The 21,712-nt window shown below is 32.5% G+C and overlaps 1 protein-coding gene across 2 annotated transcripts in view; it reads left to right on the top strand.

Moving 5' to 3' along the window:
- The window catches only part of LOC112688475 (TBC1 domain family member 30-like), a 49,697-nt gene extending 29,282 nt beyond the window's left edge, over window positions 1–20,415 (top strand). The window contains exons 5-14 of one of the 2 annotated variants that reach the window (XM_025561664.1): window positions 2,692–2,838; window positions 8,592–8,719; window positions 10,071–10,382; window positions 13,212–13,374; window positions 13,451–13,622; window positions 14,695–14,800; window positions 14,997–15,204; window positions 15,279–15,422; window positions 16,881–17,042; window positions 19,219–20,415. In XM_025561664.1, coding sequence (XP_025417449.1) covers window positions 2,692–2,838; window positions 8,592–8,719; window positions 10,071–10,382; window positions 13,212–13,374; window positions 13,451–13,622; window positions 14,695–14,800; window positions 14,997–15,204; window positions 15,279–15,422; window positions 16,881–17,042; window positions 19,219–19,916 — 2,240 coding nt within the window. In that variant the 3' untranslated portion in view covers window positions 19,917–20,415. The remainder of the gene's footprint in view (window positions 1–2,691; window positions 2,839–8,591; window positions 8,720–10,070; window positions 10,383–13,211; window positions 13,375–13,450; window positions 13,623–14,694; window positions 14,801–14,996; window positions 15,205–15,278; window positions 15,423–16,880; window positions 17,043–19,218) is intronic. The other variant, XM_025561665.1, reaches the window with a different exon arrangement.
- The last annotated feature ends 1,297 nt before the right edge of the window (window positions 20,416–21,712 follow it).

Genomic DNA, 21,712 nt, shown 5'->3' with positions numbered 1-21,712 from the left:
GCATGGCCATTAATTTTCTGTGCGCGGACAAGGGTGATAGGTAAATGTAAAAATATCAACACGTATATGGGTTTGCGTTCGTAGACGAATGCTAGTTATTATGCCGTTACGATGTGCACGGTCAATATAATATTTAAATCGCGGTGATAAATCGACCGCGCACGTTCATCGTCGGATAGCTAGAAGCCGATAGTTGAAAATGCCCCGAATTCCCTTACGTCAATGTGAAATGTACGCGAGAAAACGAATTTCGCAATACTTGTTATGCCGAGTCAGCGCAGGGAACTATATGGTATATATATATACGTATAGAATGCATATAATTTATATACGTATGTATTTAATACCCATCCATGACTATCTCTTACCATCGCTACATTTATAATAATAATATAATCAATCGTTGGAATATCGTCGTCGTACATCGTGTACCGAAACGCGTCGTGCAGAGTATCCAGGGAAAATGTTTGAATATTATTTTCAAATAATTCTATCAGAAGTGAACAATAAATTTATTGACATAATTGTATTGTTCAAAACGAATTTTACATCATCGTAGTATGCCGTTAAAAGTTAAAAATAATATCCGCGGAGTGCGACTGCAGGCGGAGAAACAATAAGAAGGTTGACTTAACTTTAAGAAACCACAGAACAGCCCATATTACGTTGACAACTCGTTAATGTCGTGAACGAAACACATTTCCGTTTCAGGAATGTTCACGTACAAATAGTTTATGATTACAATTTTACGGACGTTCATTTTAAGATATATCTTTAACCTTTGGACTCTGAGTAACGAATACTCTGTTCCCGATAAATACAATTATTTAGGTAAGTTTCATTTCACTTCCATTAGAGTTATTTCAAATTTTCCCATTTCTTTTGAATACACCCTGCAGTTCCATCTCATCGTGCGGTTTTATCGTTTTCGAAAAAAAAAATGTTCGCCATAAATCGACATTGACGTTTTTGGTCATCAGAGGAGGAATCGTGGACATTTTTCGTAAGGACTGTTATGGTGACCCACGCGTATCAATACTCAATTTATCGTTATAATATATCAGTGAAAAAATATTTTTAACAATCAAATATTTTACAAAACAGCATCGGAAGTATTGCGTAATGCAATATTAATATGAATAGTAATATTTGTGATAGAATAATGTACCACGTTTTCATTTTAAAACCCTGTTAGTAGATGCAGCCAAATATATTTCTCATGTCAATCTTCTATACTTGAAGTTTGCATAGATTCTTCTAGTATACGACTCTTCTGCGGCGGATAATAAATCGTACATTTTACAATATGAATACGAATCATAGGCGTGCTAAGAGTGTTTATTATCCCTGAAATAAAAATTGACCCCTTTCCAATAAGTTTCATGAATTAATATCGCGTATTACGCACCGTTTTTATATATTCGCTTTGGATGAATTGCGAATTCATTATTTATATATTCCACACCTGTCCGTAGAAATCGCGCTCGCGTGGAGACCAACGTGATATCGAACAGACGAACGGTTTGTCTCGTCAGCTTTGTTGTTATAGGTTTCGTACTATATAATAGGGTCGTTTGACAAATCGTTAAAATCGTAACATATCGCTAATGACCCATGCACCACCCTTCCGTGGACTGTACTCATATCGTAACATGTACAGCAAATATATAGTATACCACTGTATATATTTAACGACTTAACGGTAATAATATTTTTCTCTAATTTACGCACGCACGTGTCCGCGATCTATTTTAATATAACCATATACGCAAACAGGGCACGAGGTACGAAGCGGTTCTATATCGAGGCTTAATTTATAGGGAACTATTGGTTATTCGCTGTGCCATCTTCGCCAATCTCTTTTATGTTCTATACCCGTTTCATGTATGTTATGGTATTTTTCCATCCGTTACTCCAATAACGATAATATTAACTTTTGATTTTAACACAATTGCTCGACTAGTCGTTTTTGTTTGTTTTTGGCACAGGATAGTAATGGGAAAATGCCTTAACTATGATTTACGTTTAATTTGAGATAATACTCGGTCTACTCTTCTCTCCTCTACGCCCTATCAAAACTATAAACAGTTGTGTACAACTATAAACCATTACTCTGATATTAGACACGAACACATCGATAATATTACGCCCGCTCTGATACCTTAAAAATGAAATTCGTTCCTAGGCCTTTTACGTAACAATAACGGGATGAACACGGTTATTTCAAAAACAACAAAGTGTACAGGTCTGATCGACCGTACCTTACCGCAAGACACGGGTTCGCGTTCTACTTCTCGTCCTGTATACATGTACAGGTACGAGTATGTTACGCGTATGTCTTGTATATACATGTGCGTGTGTGTGTATTTCGTAAGGATGAAATCTTTCTTTTGCCCAGTTCGTTCGCCTCCGGGCCGAATCGCAGACCGCACGTGCATAGGGTTGGCCAAACTCCCCTCCTCCACCACCACCACCCTCCGCAGGAATGAGAAGAAGGGGTAGCCATCGCCGCCGTTGCCGCCACCACTGGCACCACCAATCGATAAAAACCTAACGCGCATGTTAAATATACACTCACTCAGATACACACACACACACGCGCGCGCGCGCGCGCACGTATACACAACAGGATGAAGCGCGCGTGTATCAGTGCCAATAATGTAACCGTGGCGAATTGCATTCTTCATTCAGACCGTCCGGCGTACGGATCGTCGCCTGAATCCCGTCCGGGCGATAACGACGAGAGGCGAAACCGATTTTCCTTATCAAAACGCATTTGGAAGACGGGCGATGTGATGAATGGGTTGCTCAACACGTTGAAGAACATTGCCAGTCTCAGTGAGTACATCATGATGATAATATAGGTACACATGCGTGTCACACGAACGGTAATGGTTTATTAGTAGGGCTCGGAAGTTGATGCATTTTGCATTTTTTTTTTCGAACTTTTTAGAAGATGCTATTCTGGCAACAAATGTGTTTCATTAGCATGTGAATCCAAATAACTAACTTTTATTTTGCATTTTTTTGGTATTTGTTACTTTTTAAGTCATTTTTTGACATTTTTAGTTAATTTTTCCACATTTTTAGTCAATTTTTCCACATTTTTAGTAAATTTTACTGATTTCACACTAGTTCGTTTCTTATTGTTATTGATCATTATGCCGATAACTTAAGACTTGTCCGATTTTATCTCGTCGATTACATTCGTCGTTGTCGTGTTATATTGCAGCGGTTCCCAACCCATGGGCCGCGAACCATATTATACTAACATAACTTACATATATTTTTAAAATATTAAATATCAGCAAGTGGAAAAGATTCGTTGATTGAACTTTCATGTGATCAGACTCTAAAATAGTTTTATAAAACTACTTCATTATTACCATTCTAGTTAAATATTCGACAAGACTTTCCAGCAATCTCTAAAATTGCATTTAGAAACTTGATGGGCTATATTTCGACAACCTGTGTGTTTGTGTGAACGAGCTTTTTCTACTTCAATTTTTTTAAAAAATAAATATAGGAATAAATTGAATTTTGAAAGTGATTTAAGGCTAAAACTTTTCAGTTTTAATCCAGATATTGATTCTCTCGTGGGGGCCAATCAAAAATCACATTAAATTGTTCAACTCTTGAATAATCTGGTTCAATGAAGTTTTTTTTCAATGAACAATTGTTTTTAATAAATAAATTGTAATAACTAACGTATGTGCGCTTTATAAATATATAGCTATTGCTGAGCATCAAAGATTTTTACGAAATTAGTGGTCCACACTTCTAAAAAGGTTGGGAACCGCTGTTATATTGAATAGTATTATAACAAAATTTATTATTTTTTCCTAATATTCGATTAGCATCCGATATTATCTCGTCGATTACAGTTATCGCTTCATTGTCATGTTATAGTGAATAATACCTATTACATCTAAATTTTATTATTTTTTTTGTAATATTTTCGAAATGGCGAAAATTAAAACATCGGTTAATGCTCGTATACGTCTCCTAATCACTTCACTTCAGTGGACGTGGAGAGAAATTTTTCCAAATATAAATATTTATAAACAGATAATCGTCATTGATTTACTTTTGATAACATCAAATACGCTCTAATCATGTAATGTAATGATTTTAATTTTTGAGTAATATGTAATCTTTGATAAATGTACAAAATAAATAATTGTAATTTTTTTATTTCATATTTTAAGGATATTTGTGGTCATTTTTATATCATAATTAGAGTAATTTGTAAGTTTTGACAAATGTGTATAGAATATAAAATAGAGTGCAATATTAAGAAAAAACTATATTTTTTTTAATATAAAACAAATATTTGTAAATTTTATAGGTCATTTCCTAATGTTTTTAAGGTCATCAACTTCCGAGCCCTAGTTATTAGGCATGTGCGCATAGCTTGTGAAAAAAAGTCATATCACAGTGTAATGTGATACGTTGATAACATACGCGAACGAAATTAATATTCTTCGTGAATATCCAATGATATGATGTACATTTACTATTTTAAATTCAATTAAATCGCGTACGTTTTTGGTTGGTAATTTGAATTTTAAATGATTATCTTTTTATATAATTTAAGCTTAAAGGAAGCTTAAACTTACTTAAGCTAAAGGAAAATTTCAAAGGTACATTATTTTGGTCCACGACTAAAATTGGAGGCAAGATATCGAAAAAAAATATTGTGGGGGTATACACTGACGTGACTATGTTTTAAATTTATCTGACGAACAATGATATTTAAAAAATTGTCATATTTTGATGCGCAGGTATAATTTAATAACGTGTTGTTTTCAAGTAAGGCGAAATTTGAAATACTAAAAAAAAAAAAACGATTTTTGACCTGACGCATGTGTATAACCGATACAACAGAATTCAAACGCTTTTCAGTCGTAATAATGAAAATCATTGGTAACACGATTTCAGCCGAGTTTTATTTTGTTTCATTTATCTGTTTGTCTGTAAAAATTAATTTGCGAAAAAAACTCTCTCAAAAGATAAACAATATATTATTACGGTGTAAACTTTTTTATTAAATAAAGTTTTTGTAAAACACACATACATATATTTAATATGAAGCCATTAAAGTGCGTGTAATGGATAATACAACAATTATTTGTTGTTAAAAATTGCGACTTTACACGCCCGTACAGTTTATCAAAACGATGCTTTCTCTTATATTTCTTTGGTCGACGGGCTATAAAGTCGGGCACACAATGACGTCCTCATTATTCATGAGACGCTGTGCTTAACGAATTACTCGCGGCTTAAGCTGGTGTACACGTTACCAAGGATCGTTGTTCACTCTGATATGTTGTTCATGCGACAACGTGATGCACGTGTATATAACACACGGTGGCGGTGGTGACGTCGTCGTTACAAAACAATTCGTACGCGGTAACGTAAGTAATGTGCAACATAAAAGCGGTAGATCGAAACAAGATTTGACGCCAGACTGATTTATTAAACCACACGTTATTAAAATTAGTACCTACTGTAATCGCGAGAACTTTGGCCCTTACACTCGGGGGTTAATCCCGTTAATTTTTTCGACGACACGTATTATACGCTACGAACACCGTTGCGGAATGCCATGCACGCGAAAATGTCATTTGCGTGATTTACGTTAAGCGATTTGCGCGTACAGACCTCGAAGTATCGGCTTAACCCGACAACGAGTTGACGCACATCATTTTACACGAAGTGCATCGTCCGTGTAGTTCGCCGCGGTGTAGCTTTCAAACTGCAATGTAAACAGATGTCTTTTTTTCTTTTTTTTTTCTATATATCGTTCACTCAACACCTTTTATTCACGGATAATTTAACCATTACAGTCGCTTCGTATTCTCCAGAAAATCACTCGGTCGCGCGTACAACAAACCGCCGACAGCGTCGAACCGAAATAATTGGACGGAGGGAATAATCGTAAAAGAGTGTCATACGCGTCGCGCCCAAGATTTCATTTTTTTTTAGTCTCGTTGATCGAACATCGGCATTTCGGATCAACTGCTGTACTTTTTCCTATGGATATTACAATCAAACGTCGCCGGACGCAATCGAATTTCAACGCAAATTATTTCTGAGGAACAATTTCCAAATCCTATCCGCAGTCGTGCTAATGTTATCTGCAGGTTCGGCGGTATAGCGAGTGTTCCAAATAAACGGTAGTGATACATTTTTAGGTATTCAAATGATCAAACAAATTTTCAACAATGCGATGTGACGGAGCAGAAAAAAAATGATACATTGAAAGTCTGCAGATATACTGTTGTATCTTCATACGTTGTTTATTTAATTATGAAAAACACGATATATTATTTCAAACTTAAAGGATGCGCACGTTTAAGGATACACTTGGGTATTTACATGCATACCAACAATTCTTTATATAATATTATATAAATATACTGTAATAACATTTATAAAAATATTAATATTTTATCTCATTTTAAAATATTACAGAATTACCAAATAAATAGTATATTATTTTTCATTGTTGTTATTTAATAACTGTCGGGTGGGCTTAAACATATTTAAACATATTATACTTATTTCATTATGCATATGCGTACTATATACTCGTATATTTTAATATGCGTATATTCATTAAATAATTATTCGCAGAATTATTAGTTTTTAATTTAACTTCCGTTTACGAATGGTTATAAAGTAAATTATTTTATATTTAATATTAGTTTCTGTTTTTTAATGTTTTTACCGTTGTTGCACTTTTTGTTTTATTTTAATTTACTTTTTTAACTTTTTTTTTTTTTGATATTTATACCCACTCTTAAATTCAGAACACATTTAATAAATGACAAACAAAGTAACGAAATAATTCGTTTTAAATTGTAAACCATTTATAAAAAGTTTTCAAACCTTCGAAATACATTTTAAATAAATTTAATGCACACAATAACGTAAAATGAGATCATCCCAAAATAAATCAAAAATACTTAAAATTGTTAAACAATTATTGTTCATTTCTACTTTGAGGAGTGCCAGAGACATGGACCTCCATTATAATTAATTTCTCCAATAAACAACTTCTTATACATATATACTAAACTATAACATAACATGATATGCAATAAAATCACGGTATCAATAACAAAAATCCAATGTAATTTTCTAATATGTATATTAAATAAATTAATATAAATATTAATTCTTATATTGATTTAATGATACGGTTTGTGCTAAACACTTTTTGAACAAGTGAAAAAATTATGTATTATTCGCATTTATAGTAGTCTCTCTTTAGATATAAAATTAAACACAAATTGTACTTTAAACAAATCATTGTTAGCGAATCTCAACAAAAAATTTACGAACGACGAATAAATCCGTACCAGAAAATGACAAAAAGAAGAAAATTATAACCCCGGCAACAAATATAACGATCTCGTATATAGTTGGTACATGAGTATATTATTATAAATATAATATGAATAAATGCGGTATCAGTGGCATACATGATATAAGAGGCTCACGTCCCAACATACGATTTCAAGGAAAAAATGAACTCATCCGGAAAACGCTTTGTATAATGCGTAATATTAATCTATACCTCGTTTAGGACTGATATTCAGCATTTATCTATATACAATATATATATATATATATATATATATATATATATATATATATTAATACTTGAGTAATAAACCCTCTAAGAATAATTCCTCTTCTTGGGCCAAATTAATTTGTAGGAAATAATAGCCCTTAGAGAAGATAATAATTCCGACATATACACTGCTACGTTTAGAGTTTCAAAACATTTTACTGGCCGTTCAAAAATATTCGAATGTTGTCAATGTAATAAACTTGAACATGAAAATGATACTTACAATTTTCTTCAAAATGTATTGAATAGTTGTAGATTACCTATTTTACTCAGAGTCACGAAATGTTTAAGGGTGCAAACCTTGCAATAAGCCTGCAAAATAAAACTAATCGTTCTATTCGTTATGGAATGCCATAAAATAAAAATCGCAATTTGACCGATTTAGCTTTCACTAAACCGAAATTAAACGATATATTCAGCCTGTATGTTCAAACTTAAACGTGAAACGGGACGAGTGTTTTTAAAAGAAAAGTGTTGTGATCAAATATTTACTCAAATGACAGCGCAGCAGCGTCGGTATCGATGGTGTTGATCTGTGTAAACCTAGTGTTCATTTTTTTTTTTTTATTATTATTATTATTGAAACCAGACATAAATTACTCTACGACGATTGTAAATCGCATTGATGTATTCACGTGACGCGATTGAAATCTCACCGATGTTTTTATCTGGCCTCGCGGAACGACAGTTGGTACATATTCGTAAATAGAACCGAATCGCATTTCGTCGTCACGTCTGCCTGTACCTATCGCACTCGAGCACACCTATCGTAATCATTTATCACCGAACATTATGTTAAACACGCGAACAACGACAATGGTACACACAACAACCGTACACGGTATGCGCATTTGTACGTACGCCAACGCGTAACATTGTATACGTGTGTGTTTTAATTATGTAATTACGTTGCCGTGATAGTGATTAACGGTGAGAAAACTGCGTTTAGGCGAAGACACCAAAATGAGATTCAACATGAAGCCGGGCCCCGGGGACAGTGACTTCGAACAGTGGCAGAGCGCTATGAAAATGGTCGCAAGACTTCCGGACGGCGTGCCGCACGAATTCCGTAACACGGTGCGTACACATCTTTACAATACAATCTATACCTACGCGTCATTCACACATAATATGTATATCTTATATTGTAAGAGAGAAATTTATTGTTCATCTGTGCCCGTCCGATAAACGCGTCAACCAGGGGCGGGTTTTATCACTCACCAAGGGAGGGGTTAGTGGAGGTTCAAGAATTTAGTTAGTTGTTTTTTAAATATATGTAAAATTTTAAATTACAGAACATTCTTTTAAGTCCCTCTCATAAATAAGTAATTTTTTTCACAATAGGGACAAATTTTAAATTATTAATTTATTATTTCGGTATCTATTTTAATCTGAAACCATTTTAAAAATATAGGTACACACATATAATTAACAACAAAAATGAGCTATTTGTTTATAAAAAATATATATAAATAGGTACCATATTTATCAATGACGATTGACGATATTTTATAACAATTATTAATATATTAATTATATAATCGTAATACTTGGCTTTGTAAAATAGTTAGCTTAGTCCCAAGGGGGGGGGCTAATGCCCCCTTAGCCACCCCATAAAACTCGCTCCTGGCATTAACCCACTTATTAAATCACGTTGTTCAATAAGAATAAAAATAAAAAAACACCGATAAAAAGATTTTATTAATTTCTCTGTTCCCCGTTTTGATAAACCGATGACAGACTGTACATCCCATCACTTTCCAGCGAATATCGTGAGCCTCTGATCCCTCTAACCACGTTCCACACCATTAGTTTTAAAATGTACAGATACGCAACAATTGGTAGTAGCACCTGTGGACGAAGCCACTAGACGTCGTTGTTATCATTTACGAGCAACTTAACGAAAACAGGGTTACAAAAATGGAAACAATATATCTATAAAGCTTTTCGCTGCTGAAAACCTGTTTTTTATCAAGTGGAAAGCAAACTATTACAGTGACGTCTAATGTTTACGTCTACGTGTGCAGGTGTTACCAATTTAAAAAGTAGGATAATATGTACCTTAAATGTATTATATAGAACCAACGCCCGCACACAGGTGAAAATAGGAATTTTTATGCCCAAGGAAAATTTTAAAATTATATTCTATCAGAGACCAAGAATCAAATACCCTTTTCGACTTTACCAATTTTTTTCTAATAATTAGCCTACAATCATACTTATGGAGTTTTAAACACATTATCAGTAACAAAGTTATAAACATCAAACTAGTAGTCAATTATAGATAAAACAATACAACAAATTACACCCCAATAAATGTTTAGTCAAGAGTTGAATCCTCGTCTTCCTCCCCCTAATTTCGCCCCTGCCCACATATAACCGATGATGATAATGTAATATACACATTCGCTTCCGTTTCGCGTTATAGTTATGGCTGACACTAGCGGAAAAGTACTTGAAGTCCAGGAATGTGGAGTGGGCCAAAGTGGAACGGTTTTGCTTCAACGACACGACCAATCCAGACGACGAAGAGCTCGGCGTGCAAATCGTCAAGGATCTGCACCGGACCGGGTGCAGCTTGTTCTGCGGTTCTTCCGGGCTAGAAAACCAGGCTTTGCTGAAACGTGTGCTGCTGGGTTTTGCCCGGTGGAACAAAGCAGTCGGCTACTGCCAGGGGTTCAATATGTTGGCCGCACTCATACTGCAAGTGATGGAAAAAAACGAATCAGACGCACTTAAGGTTAGTTAACAATACAATCGCACGTCGTCAACGTTCGCGAAACAAATATCACGTGTACCACTTTTTGTCGTTTTGTACTGTAAGCATGTAAAAATACAAATAAGAAAAAAAGAGGAATTTCTAGGCTAGATAAAACGTCATGGTTAGGTGATATATAGGGATAGGTAAGTGTTATTGTTGTGTTGGTTTTAAAATTTGAATCTAATGTATCATTGCTGGTGACGTATATATATAACTGTGCTTACACCAGAGGCTCAAAGTTCTATAAAAGTCGTATTTTTATTCTAACTTCAAACAAAACTTTTTCTTTATACTTTTTAAAGTTTATTGTTTAATTGAATACACAACGTATGAATTTATTTATAAAATTATTCGTGAAAAGAGCGCAAGGGAATTCGTTTTAGAAATTTCATATGAAAAAATTATCAATGAATTCACTAGTCCTTAAATTAGAAAAACAATTTTTAATAGTTTAAAATTTACATTGTAAGAATAGTAAAACGTTTTAATAAGGTAAGTGAACATTTAATATTTTAACTTTTGCAACTAAAAAAAAGTCCTATAAAATTTTATTAAAATATTTCAAAACTTAGAAATTACTGAAATAATTGATATCGTTTAATGGAAATTTGTTTTTTGATTTCATGAAAATTTCATTTTTTTTAACACCTATAAATTATTTTTACGACTTTCCATTAGTTCTTTTTTATTGACTACAAATAACATTATATAAAAATATATTTTTGTTTTTTTTATTTAAGCGCGCAGCTAGAAATTTCTAAGGGGGGGGGGGGTATTATTCAAAATAAATTGACAACATTATACACACGAAATTGATTACTTTACGTATATTTAACCCAGCGTTAGTCGCACCACGGTCCTTTTTGACCGCGTTATAATTTTCTAGAATATAATTATAAAAAACGTTATTTCGTAACTTTATTAAGACAAATCAATTTTCATACAACTTTAATAACTTATTAAATTATTTACAGAGAAAAAAATTGAAACTGAAAGTACTTCCTTACATATAAATTGGGTACCTAATTTAAAAGAGCAATGTACGATTTTTATTTAAATTTGTATACTGTATATTATGTATTTATGAGTAACTTAGATGAATAAATAAAATAAATAATAATATAAATAAGTCCGGAAATGTTAGTCTAATAATAACCTAACCGGCAATGTTAGTCGTAATAATAAAAATAATAACATCATTAGTCGCGATTAGGTCGAAATGCCCGCAATTAATGATATATCACTTTATCTTAATTTATTCTATACGTACGAAATTAAATATACTTGGAATATTATAATATCATTTTTAATAACATTATTGAAAGGTATACCGAATATCAATGGTTAAAGTATAAAACATAAATGTTTTATTAAACATGTAAAAAAAGTTCGGTCATTTTGGTCATAGCGCGACTAACGCCGGGTTAAATTTTTCACATATGTATTTTTATAATTAATACAAAAAAATATATATATATATTTTTAATTAAATTAACTTAATGCGTCTACTTTTTAAAGCTAGAGTATCTATTATTTCGTCGGTGGTTACAACTAAATCCCGATGAATATTTATAACTGTTAAGCCGTTCAACCGATTTTCACCAGTTATGTTCCTCAAATATGTTTTTAAGCGCCGTAAAGAGGAAAAAGATCTTTCACTGCTTGCAATGGTTATTGGTAAAGTAATCAATATTTTTAAAATTCGATGAATAATAGGAAATATTTATTATTGTGTATTGCCGAAAGTACAACAGTCTACGAGTATCCGACTACAAAGTTTTGTTTCGGAGTTTAAAGATACATTTACATTCGATGGACATGTTTTATTTTGTGTACTTTGTGGTAATTTTTTTTTTAATGCATATAAATGCATATTATAATAATTTTAGAAGCATATTTGTGTATTCTTTAGAGCTATAAGTTCCCAAGCCTAGTACTTATTAATTCCGGGTCCCGACTTTAGTGCTTTACATTATTATTATCGTAATATATATTTCATTTTGATAAATAAGTGTAAATCACGGCTTATGATGCATCTTTATCTTTATAAAACATATTAAGTATACCACGGCTGAGAGGGGTTGTTACTACACCTGTAACACCCCCACTGGCTAAACTCCTGCTTTTATTATTTGGTTTAATTTAATATTTAAGGGCTTGTAGTTTCTTTGAAATTAAACTAGATTTTTTCTTTAATTAGCAATATAAATGTACTTACAAGGAACTTAGTGTTACATTTCGAGGAATTTTATTTCATGAACTTTCTTAAAAAAAACTAAGAAAAATTATAATTTTAATTCTCTCTAAATGGATCAAACTTTTTTTTTTTAATTATAACATCCATAGCAAATTATGATAAGAGAATACAGTGGAAATTGACGATTATTATTTTGTGTTACGATGAAAACGAAAATTCGAAATGATCGAAAACCGGTTTACCGTAAATATATTTGATTTAATTTAAAACGTTTCGTCAGTTTTTCTCAAATATTATAAAAACCGTAGGGAATTCACAAAATGCCTTATTACAAATTAACAATAAGAAAACATATTCGATCAGAGATCTCTAATGATTGTGATGATCGGAGTTATTTTTGCACTTGAAATCGTGTACACATCACCTCAAACGTAGTACGAAAATCATATGTGACAATATTATTTACCGTCTCGCATCGCTGAGTCGACAAATACTCTGACATTTCACCGTGCACACTTGTACCGTTGACGTAAGAAGCGCGTATTGTCAACTTAGCGGTAGCGGCGGCAACGATTGAACGTTATTATATTGTTTTTGTTTTTATCTTTCAGGTTATGATATATTTGATCGAAGGCGTGTTGCCGGAAGGGTACTTTGCCAACAACCTCAGAGGATTGTCCGTCGACATGGCCGTGTTCAGAGATTTACTGCGCGTCAGACTTCAAAACCTCTCAAGGCATCTGGACAGGTTGCAAACCGAATCAAAAGACTCCGGTAAGTACATGAACCTCCGTCACCGTATACTGCTGTTGTAGTCAATCGCGTTTTAATTGCATGCTATTGAATATAGGAACCAGCTACGAGCCGCCTCTGACGAACGTGTTTACAATGCAATGGTTTCTCACGTTGTTCTGCAACTGTCTTCCACAACGCACGGTGCTCCGGGTCTGGGATCTGATATTCCTCGAAGGGAGCACGGTGCTATTAAAAACCGCTCTAGCCATCTGGGACGCATTGTCCGAGTGAGTATAACGCAACGGCCATTCTGCAGTAGTAAACATCGTTAAACTTCCATTGTTGAAATTCGACAAGCTCACGGATACTTGAAAACTGGCCGATCTAAAACATTAATTGCGGTGACCCCACGTCGATGTTTCAGATTTTACATCGAGGCCGTATAGTCACTACGCATATGATGACTGTTCAAAAAATATTCCGCTAAAATTCTTATTATAATGTAATTTTATATTCTAGTGGTATTTTATTGTTGAGTATTTTTTTTTAAATAGCCATTTCAACAATATACATATATATTCATATTCATTGCATACCGTATACCCATAATCCCTTCGTAGGAAAATAATTTTAATTGCATTTCATAATTTAAATCCTTATTAAGACCAACAGAATTTAATTACAAACAAAAAATCTAATTTTACATTTATCCAACTCATTAGCATAAGTCATTGCTGCAGTTACGTTTTTTGATAAGTACTACGAACTATTTACAAAGTTTATAATCGTATTACCCTATTTAACAAGCATAATAGCAATTTATTGCATACTTTGAGATTTTCACCATCAAAGCATTTAATATTTGTATTATATATTATATTATACATACATACTGCGGATAATTTCTAATTAACAAAAAATTAACATTTAGTGTTTTTACGTGAGTTGAAATTTATACGTAGCAGTTATATTTTGCTGCAGAATAAGACAAAAATTAATTAAATAGTCCCAAATCGCAGTACGGTATGAATTTTCTAAACTCGAACAATGGTTACATACAAATCGCAACGTTAATAGTTATAAATTTAAGTAGATACGAGGCTTAATGCAGACCAACCAAAACTCGCAATTACTTGAGAATTTCATCTTGATCGCATCTCGTTGCGATGGTATTTCAGTACTCGCGACGTATTATTGCAAAATAATAATATATAATATATTCAGAATAATATTACGTAATACTTTACCTTGCGCAATTCAATATAGATATAAAAATTCGCTTTTCAATATGTATGTATCTTTTTTTTTTCTAATAAAACGCTTTTCAAACATTCTTCTAATAAAATTGGTTTGCTCTAGCCGAATAATGACTGTGACAAGTGCAGACGAATTTTATAGTATTATGGCTGTCCTCACCAGAGAAATGCTCGAGTTCGGTTTAATGGACGCCAACAATTTAATCAATGTGAGTATAAACGATTGTCGTTGATACCAATATTTGAACGGGACCGCGCACATCGCTTTCATATTATTATTTGTTTTGTTCGTTTGTGCACAAAAAAGCGTATAATAAATTATAATACAATACGCGTGCATCGATAATTACATATTAATTATTATTATTATTATAACTATTATCGTCATCATATTCTGCCACGCAGACAATCAGTACGATGAATGAACTGGTTGAAGTCAAAGAACTCCGTGAAAGATACATGTACAACATAAACCCGTGGGTCAGCCACATGGCGAAACGGGGACTGAGGTTGTTCTATACGGAGTCCGATGTGGAGGAGACGGATAGCGATGACGATATCGACAGTAAATCGACGGTGGTCGTCGCGAGCAACGACACATCGAAGACAAGAAGTAAAACATTTTCGCTACGCGCTACCGACGAAAACATATACTGGATTTTTTATCAAACGCGTTTGTATTTTTAGATAGCAAAACTGGCAGAGGTAACAGACAACCGACTCCCAGTCTGGAGTCTGAAAGAGAGAAAGTAGCACTTGATATATCTTTGCTGAAGAAGCAGTACAGTAAGCTTAAAGAAAGGCAGAAACAAGTTCAAGTGATTTTAACAGGTAAACCACGATGATACTGCAAAATACTAGTATTATATTATCATTTATTCGGGAATTACCCATTTACACCAAAAAAAAAATAATTAATTCATTTTGGATACAGCCCATTTGCGTTAAATTTACCTGCATAAACATTTTTTCATTAACGACTTGGTTATTCATATACAGTACAGATATTGAGTACAGAATATTCCAACTTCCATTATACGAACCTTCTTTTATCCAGTTTCATTATTCGTTTCAAAATAATTATAATAAAGTAATACATTTTTTTCCTCAGATAATAATTAAAAAGTCATAATAATAATACTAATAATGATAATCGATACAATTTTATTTAAATTATAGTCTATTTTAGTAATTCTACAATTTTTTTTTTTTTTTAATGATAATCAATAAAGTCGTTGATATAAAATGTTAACAAAGGTAAATTTGGTGCTAATGGGATGTCAAAAATAACATACTTTTTTTATTTTGGCGAAAATAGGTTATACCAGTGCTTCCCAAATTTTTTCGACACACGGTGTCCTTTAAAATTAATTAATTTTTTTTGATGCAAATGGGAGATGCCCATTTATTTAACGTTCTCCAATATCATATCGCTAGGGTAGGGTAGTTTAACATTTAATGGCAAAGATGCTTCGCTACTTTCGAAAAACAATTTTAAGCAAATCTTACAATAAAATATTGATAACCTATTAGGAATTTATTGAGTCGTTTGAAGCATTTTATTGATATATACCAGTATAGTTTGAATACTCGTACATCGTTTGAGTACTATGTAACAATACAACTACATTATACGCTTGTATCACAATTTCTAGCACAAAAGTTCTAGGGTTACTTATTTTGACCAAATAAATATAAAACGAAAAAACCGCATTCACCCAGGGAATTTTTTTTTTTTCATTCTTAATCAATATATTTTCTCCGACGGAAAACATTGAGAAAATTGAAAAATAACTTTTCAAAGTAAATACCGTCTTTATCTAATTTCTAATCTAATATGACGCTACGTGAAACCTGTGGTGCCTTTTTCCTATCCGAAAATGTATAAGCAGAAAAAATAAAGAAAACACCATACTATAAAACAAACAATAGGCATTTCTCGTTTTATTCAGAATCTAAAAAACTTAACATCAAATCAATATTCAAATTTTTCATTTTTTTCATTCAAAATCATTCGTATCGAGACATTTTTTAACATTTGAAATTACTTTTTAGAACATAGCGCGTTGCAAAATCGCGTTTGAAGAAATCTATGTAATTACATGTACATCGGACGAAACGTCTTTAACCTAACATTTTCACTGTATTTTAGTCAACGTTTTTATTGAGTACAGTCAATAAATTATTTATGCATAACACTATACGACCGTAATAAAAGACAATATTTAATTCTATATTTTCGATTGACATCTAATGTTTAAAAATAAATTTCATTTTTATTTTTTACAGCTGCCTGTAATGGACAAAACTTTATCAGTACGTCCAATTCTTCAGCAATGAATCATTTATTATTTGGCAAAACGGCGCTGCGGTGCACTTCCATCGGACCCATACCTGGCTCCATACCTTTGAAATACATACAGGACGTCAAAAAGCCTGAAGTCAAAATAGGTATTATATAAATATTAAATATTTTTTGTAAAACTATAGCCGTGTATAACACTAGTGACTTAATGTGAAATATCATGGATATCAGTATTCAGTTACTACAGAAATATTCAAACTTTACTATTCAAATGTCGTATTTGGAGTTTGTGATAGTTACGTCGTTTGATTTCGTATCAGTAGTACATATTTTATGTAATATTCAAGCAATTTGAACGTCAATACATTCATTGTTTCATTGATTTTCAACTGATTCTAAATATTTTCTTGTTGTCCTCCTTAAAAAAAAAAAGGCTTGCCGAATATATTGTAATAATTTTTCGTAAATTTTAATATCCGAAGCGGACTCAGAGCGATACTTTCGTGATGATATAATATTGAATAGTAAAAGGCAAAAAGAACTAAGCGAGATTCTAGGGCTTAACAACATAATGTACACCAGCGGTGGAACTGAGATAATTTTTTGAGGCCCTATTATATCTGTAATCCAATTTTTTAAATATCAGGCTGTTTATTTGTATAAAATAAAAATAACAAGCGTACAAACGACGTCTACGAATAGAAATATAAAAGTTGGGGCTAAGCAGTTTTTTTTTAGAGTATTTTCGACACTAATGAAAATTATGTCCGCAGAGAAACAACAGCATAACACTTGTTCTCAACTCTTATAATGTTGACAATATGAAATACATTTAATGCGATACTTATCATTATATGTAATTATAATTTGATTTTTGACATAATATTACACTATTCCTTATAATAATGAAATTTTGACAATTATATCATACAAATAGTTTAATATTATGACTATCTGCTACCACAAAAGTAATTAATGAGACAGATGGTGCACTCTTAAACCGAAAAAAATATTATAAAAATAAAGATTAAATGGTGTAGTTATGACTTTTTACTTGTCCGGCTATTGAAGGAGGACTTCGTTTTTATGAATCACACTAAGCCTAGAAAATCATAGAACTGATACTTATCAACATTATATTATGTGATGAACAATAAGAGTAGAAACCAAGCGCCATATTGTGTTTTCCGCTCAGCAAACACAGTTTTCGTTAGTATCACATGTATTGAAATTTATACCAGTAGATTAAATATTTTATAAATTATGAAACACTGTAGCACTTGTGAAATCAAATACTTTAACCGTCGGTTATCCCGTGGCATAAACCATGTCGCTTATTTTACTTTTTACCGGTCGATATTGTAAAGACATATGTCAATACATCGTTAGCTCTGTACATTATGCAGAAGCGGTTGTGTTTTTCATACATTAAATGTGCTTGAAAAAATAAACATTTGTGTTTATATTAGAGTGTAGAGATTTTCAGAAGTTGTGACGATAATATTACTCTTCATATTTCAAAAGTGCATTAAAAGTTTGGTGCCCGAACTTTATTGGTTGCAATTATACAGGTTTGATCGATTAGATTGTTAAAATTCTCTCCGTTGTTTTCAACCAAACCAAATTAATTCTGAGTTATCAACATTGGGTCACAAAATATTTTGTACGACTGTTAGTAAACTAATGACAAAACAGATATCTTAATTATCAAAATATATTTATCAGAATTGAGTTTAGCAGAATTGCGTTTAAGTATACGATAAAATTATTAACCATGTTATTATGATAAAGCATACTTACTAGGTTTTTTTTTCTTCTCAAATATTTAATCTATATGTATATTCAATACAAATTACATTTGTGAGCCGCCCTAGCATAATGGTTGAAAAACACTGATCTACAACATATATACGTATGTAAGAGTGTTTCATTGACTTCAAAATACAACTTGTAGTGGGTGTTGGTTGATTAAACATTCTTGTTATGAAATCAAATTTATAAATCATAATATGCGTATAATTTCCAAGCAAGGAATATGATATAAGGTATCCTATTACGTTATGAAAAAAAAATCAAATACGAAACAGAATTGTGTGATCACATATTTATATTTTCATAGGGCATCCCCCCCCCCCCAAAGCACATTAGTTCATTATTGATTTTTCCCTTAGAACGGCATGTGGGTCGGGGGTGGTGTGTTAACACCTAAAACACCCCTTTTGCTTGTGGGTATATTTTATTGTAACCCATCATCGGTGTGCTTCAACGCTGTGCAGACTTATGTCCGTACGGAATAACATACAGTTTTCGATAACGTTTCAGACCCAAGAGTCGTCGAAAAACGTACAGTCTCGACGTCTTCGTCCACTTCGTCCACTTCTACCGAGCTCTGCGACGACCCCGCATCCGACTGTTCCAGCGAGCGGTCGGTCAAAGACAACGGCCGCGACGACGGCGACACGTGCAACGACTGTGATAGGAACCAGATGGGCGACGATGTGAAATCATGCTATGACTGTGATAGGAGTTGGACCGAGGACGGAGCCGATGACGTGGTAGGACCGGTGGTGGAGAAGCAGTACAACGACGTTGTCGAGGACGACCAGGAAGTTGACGACGTGAGCCTTGCCGAAATGTTGCGAGCCAACTCGGAACTGTTGGACCGGATGTGTAGAGGAGACGGCGAGGGCACGTCGGTGATCACGCCTCCGGAGAAGACGTCCGTGGTTGACTTGGAAGATCGGTTACCCGATTTGATCAACGACATCGACGTTTTCAGCGGGTCCTTGGTAACGGCCTCAGAGCCCAAGTCCGGAGGCTCGTTAGCCGACGTGTCCTCCGGGGGTTTGGACGGAGAATCACGGTTGTCGCCGACGCAATCGGGAGCAGCAGAAGACAACGACTTCAGCGGCGACGATCGCGCCGTAACCGTGAAACCGTTCGATCCGTTTCCTTCGAAAGCCCGACAGCCCAAACGACTCAGCATTGAGTTGGGCCTGTACCCAGACAGTTCGAATTGATCGATATAAGTTATTCTTCCTTTTTCGTCAATAGTTCATAACAAAAAATACAATCATCGTCTAAGGAATTTTTATAAAAAAAAAATTTTTTTCGTTTATTTTCGATAATAGTATCGTTATTTAATGTATTTTCTATATTTATTATTACTATAACACAGGTACTCGTATTGTTAAGAACGGCCACGTGACATTGACTCTTACGTTAGTACACGGGACTATGTTAAAGACCATTTGTCCATGTAAACGTTTTTGGAAATTTTACCACACTTGTGATTTTTTGTAAAAAAAAAAAAAAAATCTAAACATTATTTCTTCTAATATTTATAATACTCAGTTTTGATAACAATAACATGTTATTATTTAGAAATACGCATTACATATGTACATAGCTTTAAACGAAGATGCCAATGACCGCCGTCGATATTATCTAATACATTTACATTGATTATTATTTTTGTGTTTCGAAGTATTTTTATTAATAATATAATATAATATATATATATATATATAGATATATATATATATATATTTATCTATTTTATATAATACTATACAGGTTATGTCGAACATCATTATAACGTTTATTTTTTTGAGAATTTAACGAATGACAAAATATATAATACGTACGTGTATTGCTCATTCTTCGAAAATATATACATATACATATATTTACTGTTATTATTAAATACGTTATGTGATTAAACTATTTTAATAAATAATTGATTTAATATGATAAATTGTTGTACAATGAAGTATTTATTATAAAAGCAAACTTATTTGTTGGTTTGTTTATTTTATTTTTTATTTTTTTTTTTTTGTGTGAACAATTATTTGTAAACATATTTCCACCTAAAAAGTTCAACACATAATTACTATTTATTTCTTCACTAATGTAATAACACCGCAATTGTCAATACGATGAATTTTAAAGAAAATAAAACTTCTTTTTAAAAATAAATGCGTATAAAAATCAGCATTTTACACTAAATAATAATACGAATTTTAGTTTTGACATAATCAATAGCATATAAATAACAGATAAAAATAAATTTAAATTTAAAATTTAATAATAGATAAAAATATATTTAAAAGATTAAAAAAATTTTGATAATTCTTATAATGATAGCACAGTATTTATTCATTACGAATTCAATTATATTATAATTATATTATATTACGGGGGTACGAATACGAACAAAAAATTAACTATAATATATAAAAAATAAAGTTCAACTTCTAATTAAACACATTATGCATTATGCATTTACGGGATGTGATCAATAAACATAACACCTGTTTCATCAACCTCAATTTAAGTGAAAAGTTATCTAAACAGCCCTTTTCATAATCAAATAAATGTTGTCAAGAACACATATGTATAAGAGTCGGCCACCAACCACGTATTGCTACCCGACATTCTGTAAATGGTCAAAATATTTATAGTTTCAATAAATAGATAATAGATAATAGATACAATTATCGTGAACTAACGATCGTTTCAGCCATCAATTATATTCTTTCAGCATGTACACGTGTTGAGTTTATATATTTATCATCACGTGCGTTAATGTTTTCATAAAATTTACAAAAACCATATGACATAATTTGATTTCATAAAACGTACCATATTTTTAATCTAATTTTCATCCAAACCAAAGTGTACCCAATCCATCTGGCGATTTAAGAGTTCAGTGCATTTTCAGCGCAATACATTTTTCAGCAATGTTATGAATTTATTTGCTTAAGCTGAATAGTAAAAAATAGTATTAAAGTCTTCTGCGCGTAAACATATTGTT

This window comes from Sipha flava, unplaced genomic scaffold (assembly GCF_003268045.1).
Source record: "Sipha flava isolate LNK unplaced genomic scaffold, YSA_version1 39_pilon_pilon, whole genome shotgun sequence".
NCBI classification, from domain to species: Eukaryota; Metazoa; Arthropoda; class Insecta; order Hemiptera; family Aphididae; genus Sipha; species Sipha flava.
The sequence above is the reverse complement of the archived record's forward strand: the minus strand, read 5'-3'. Positions and strand labels throughout refer to the sequence as shown.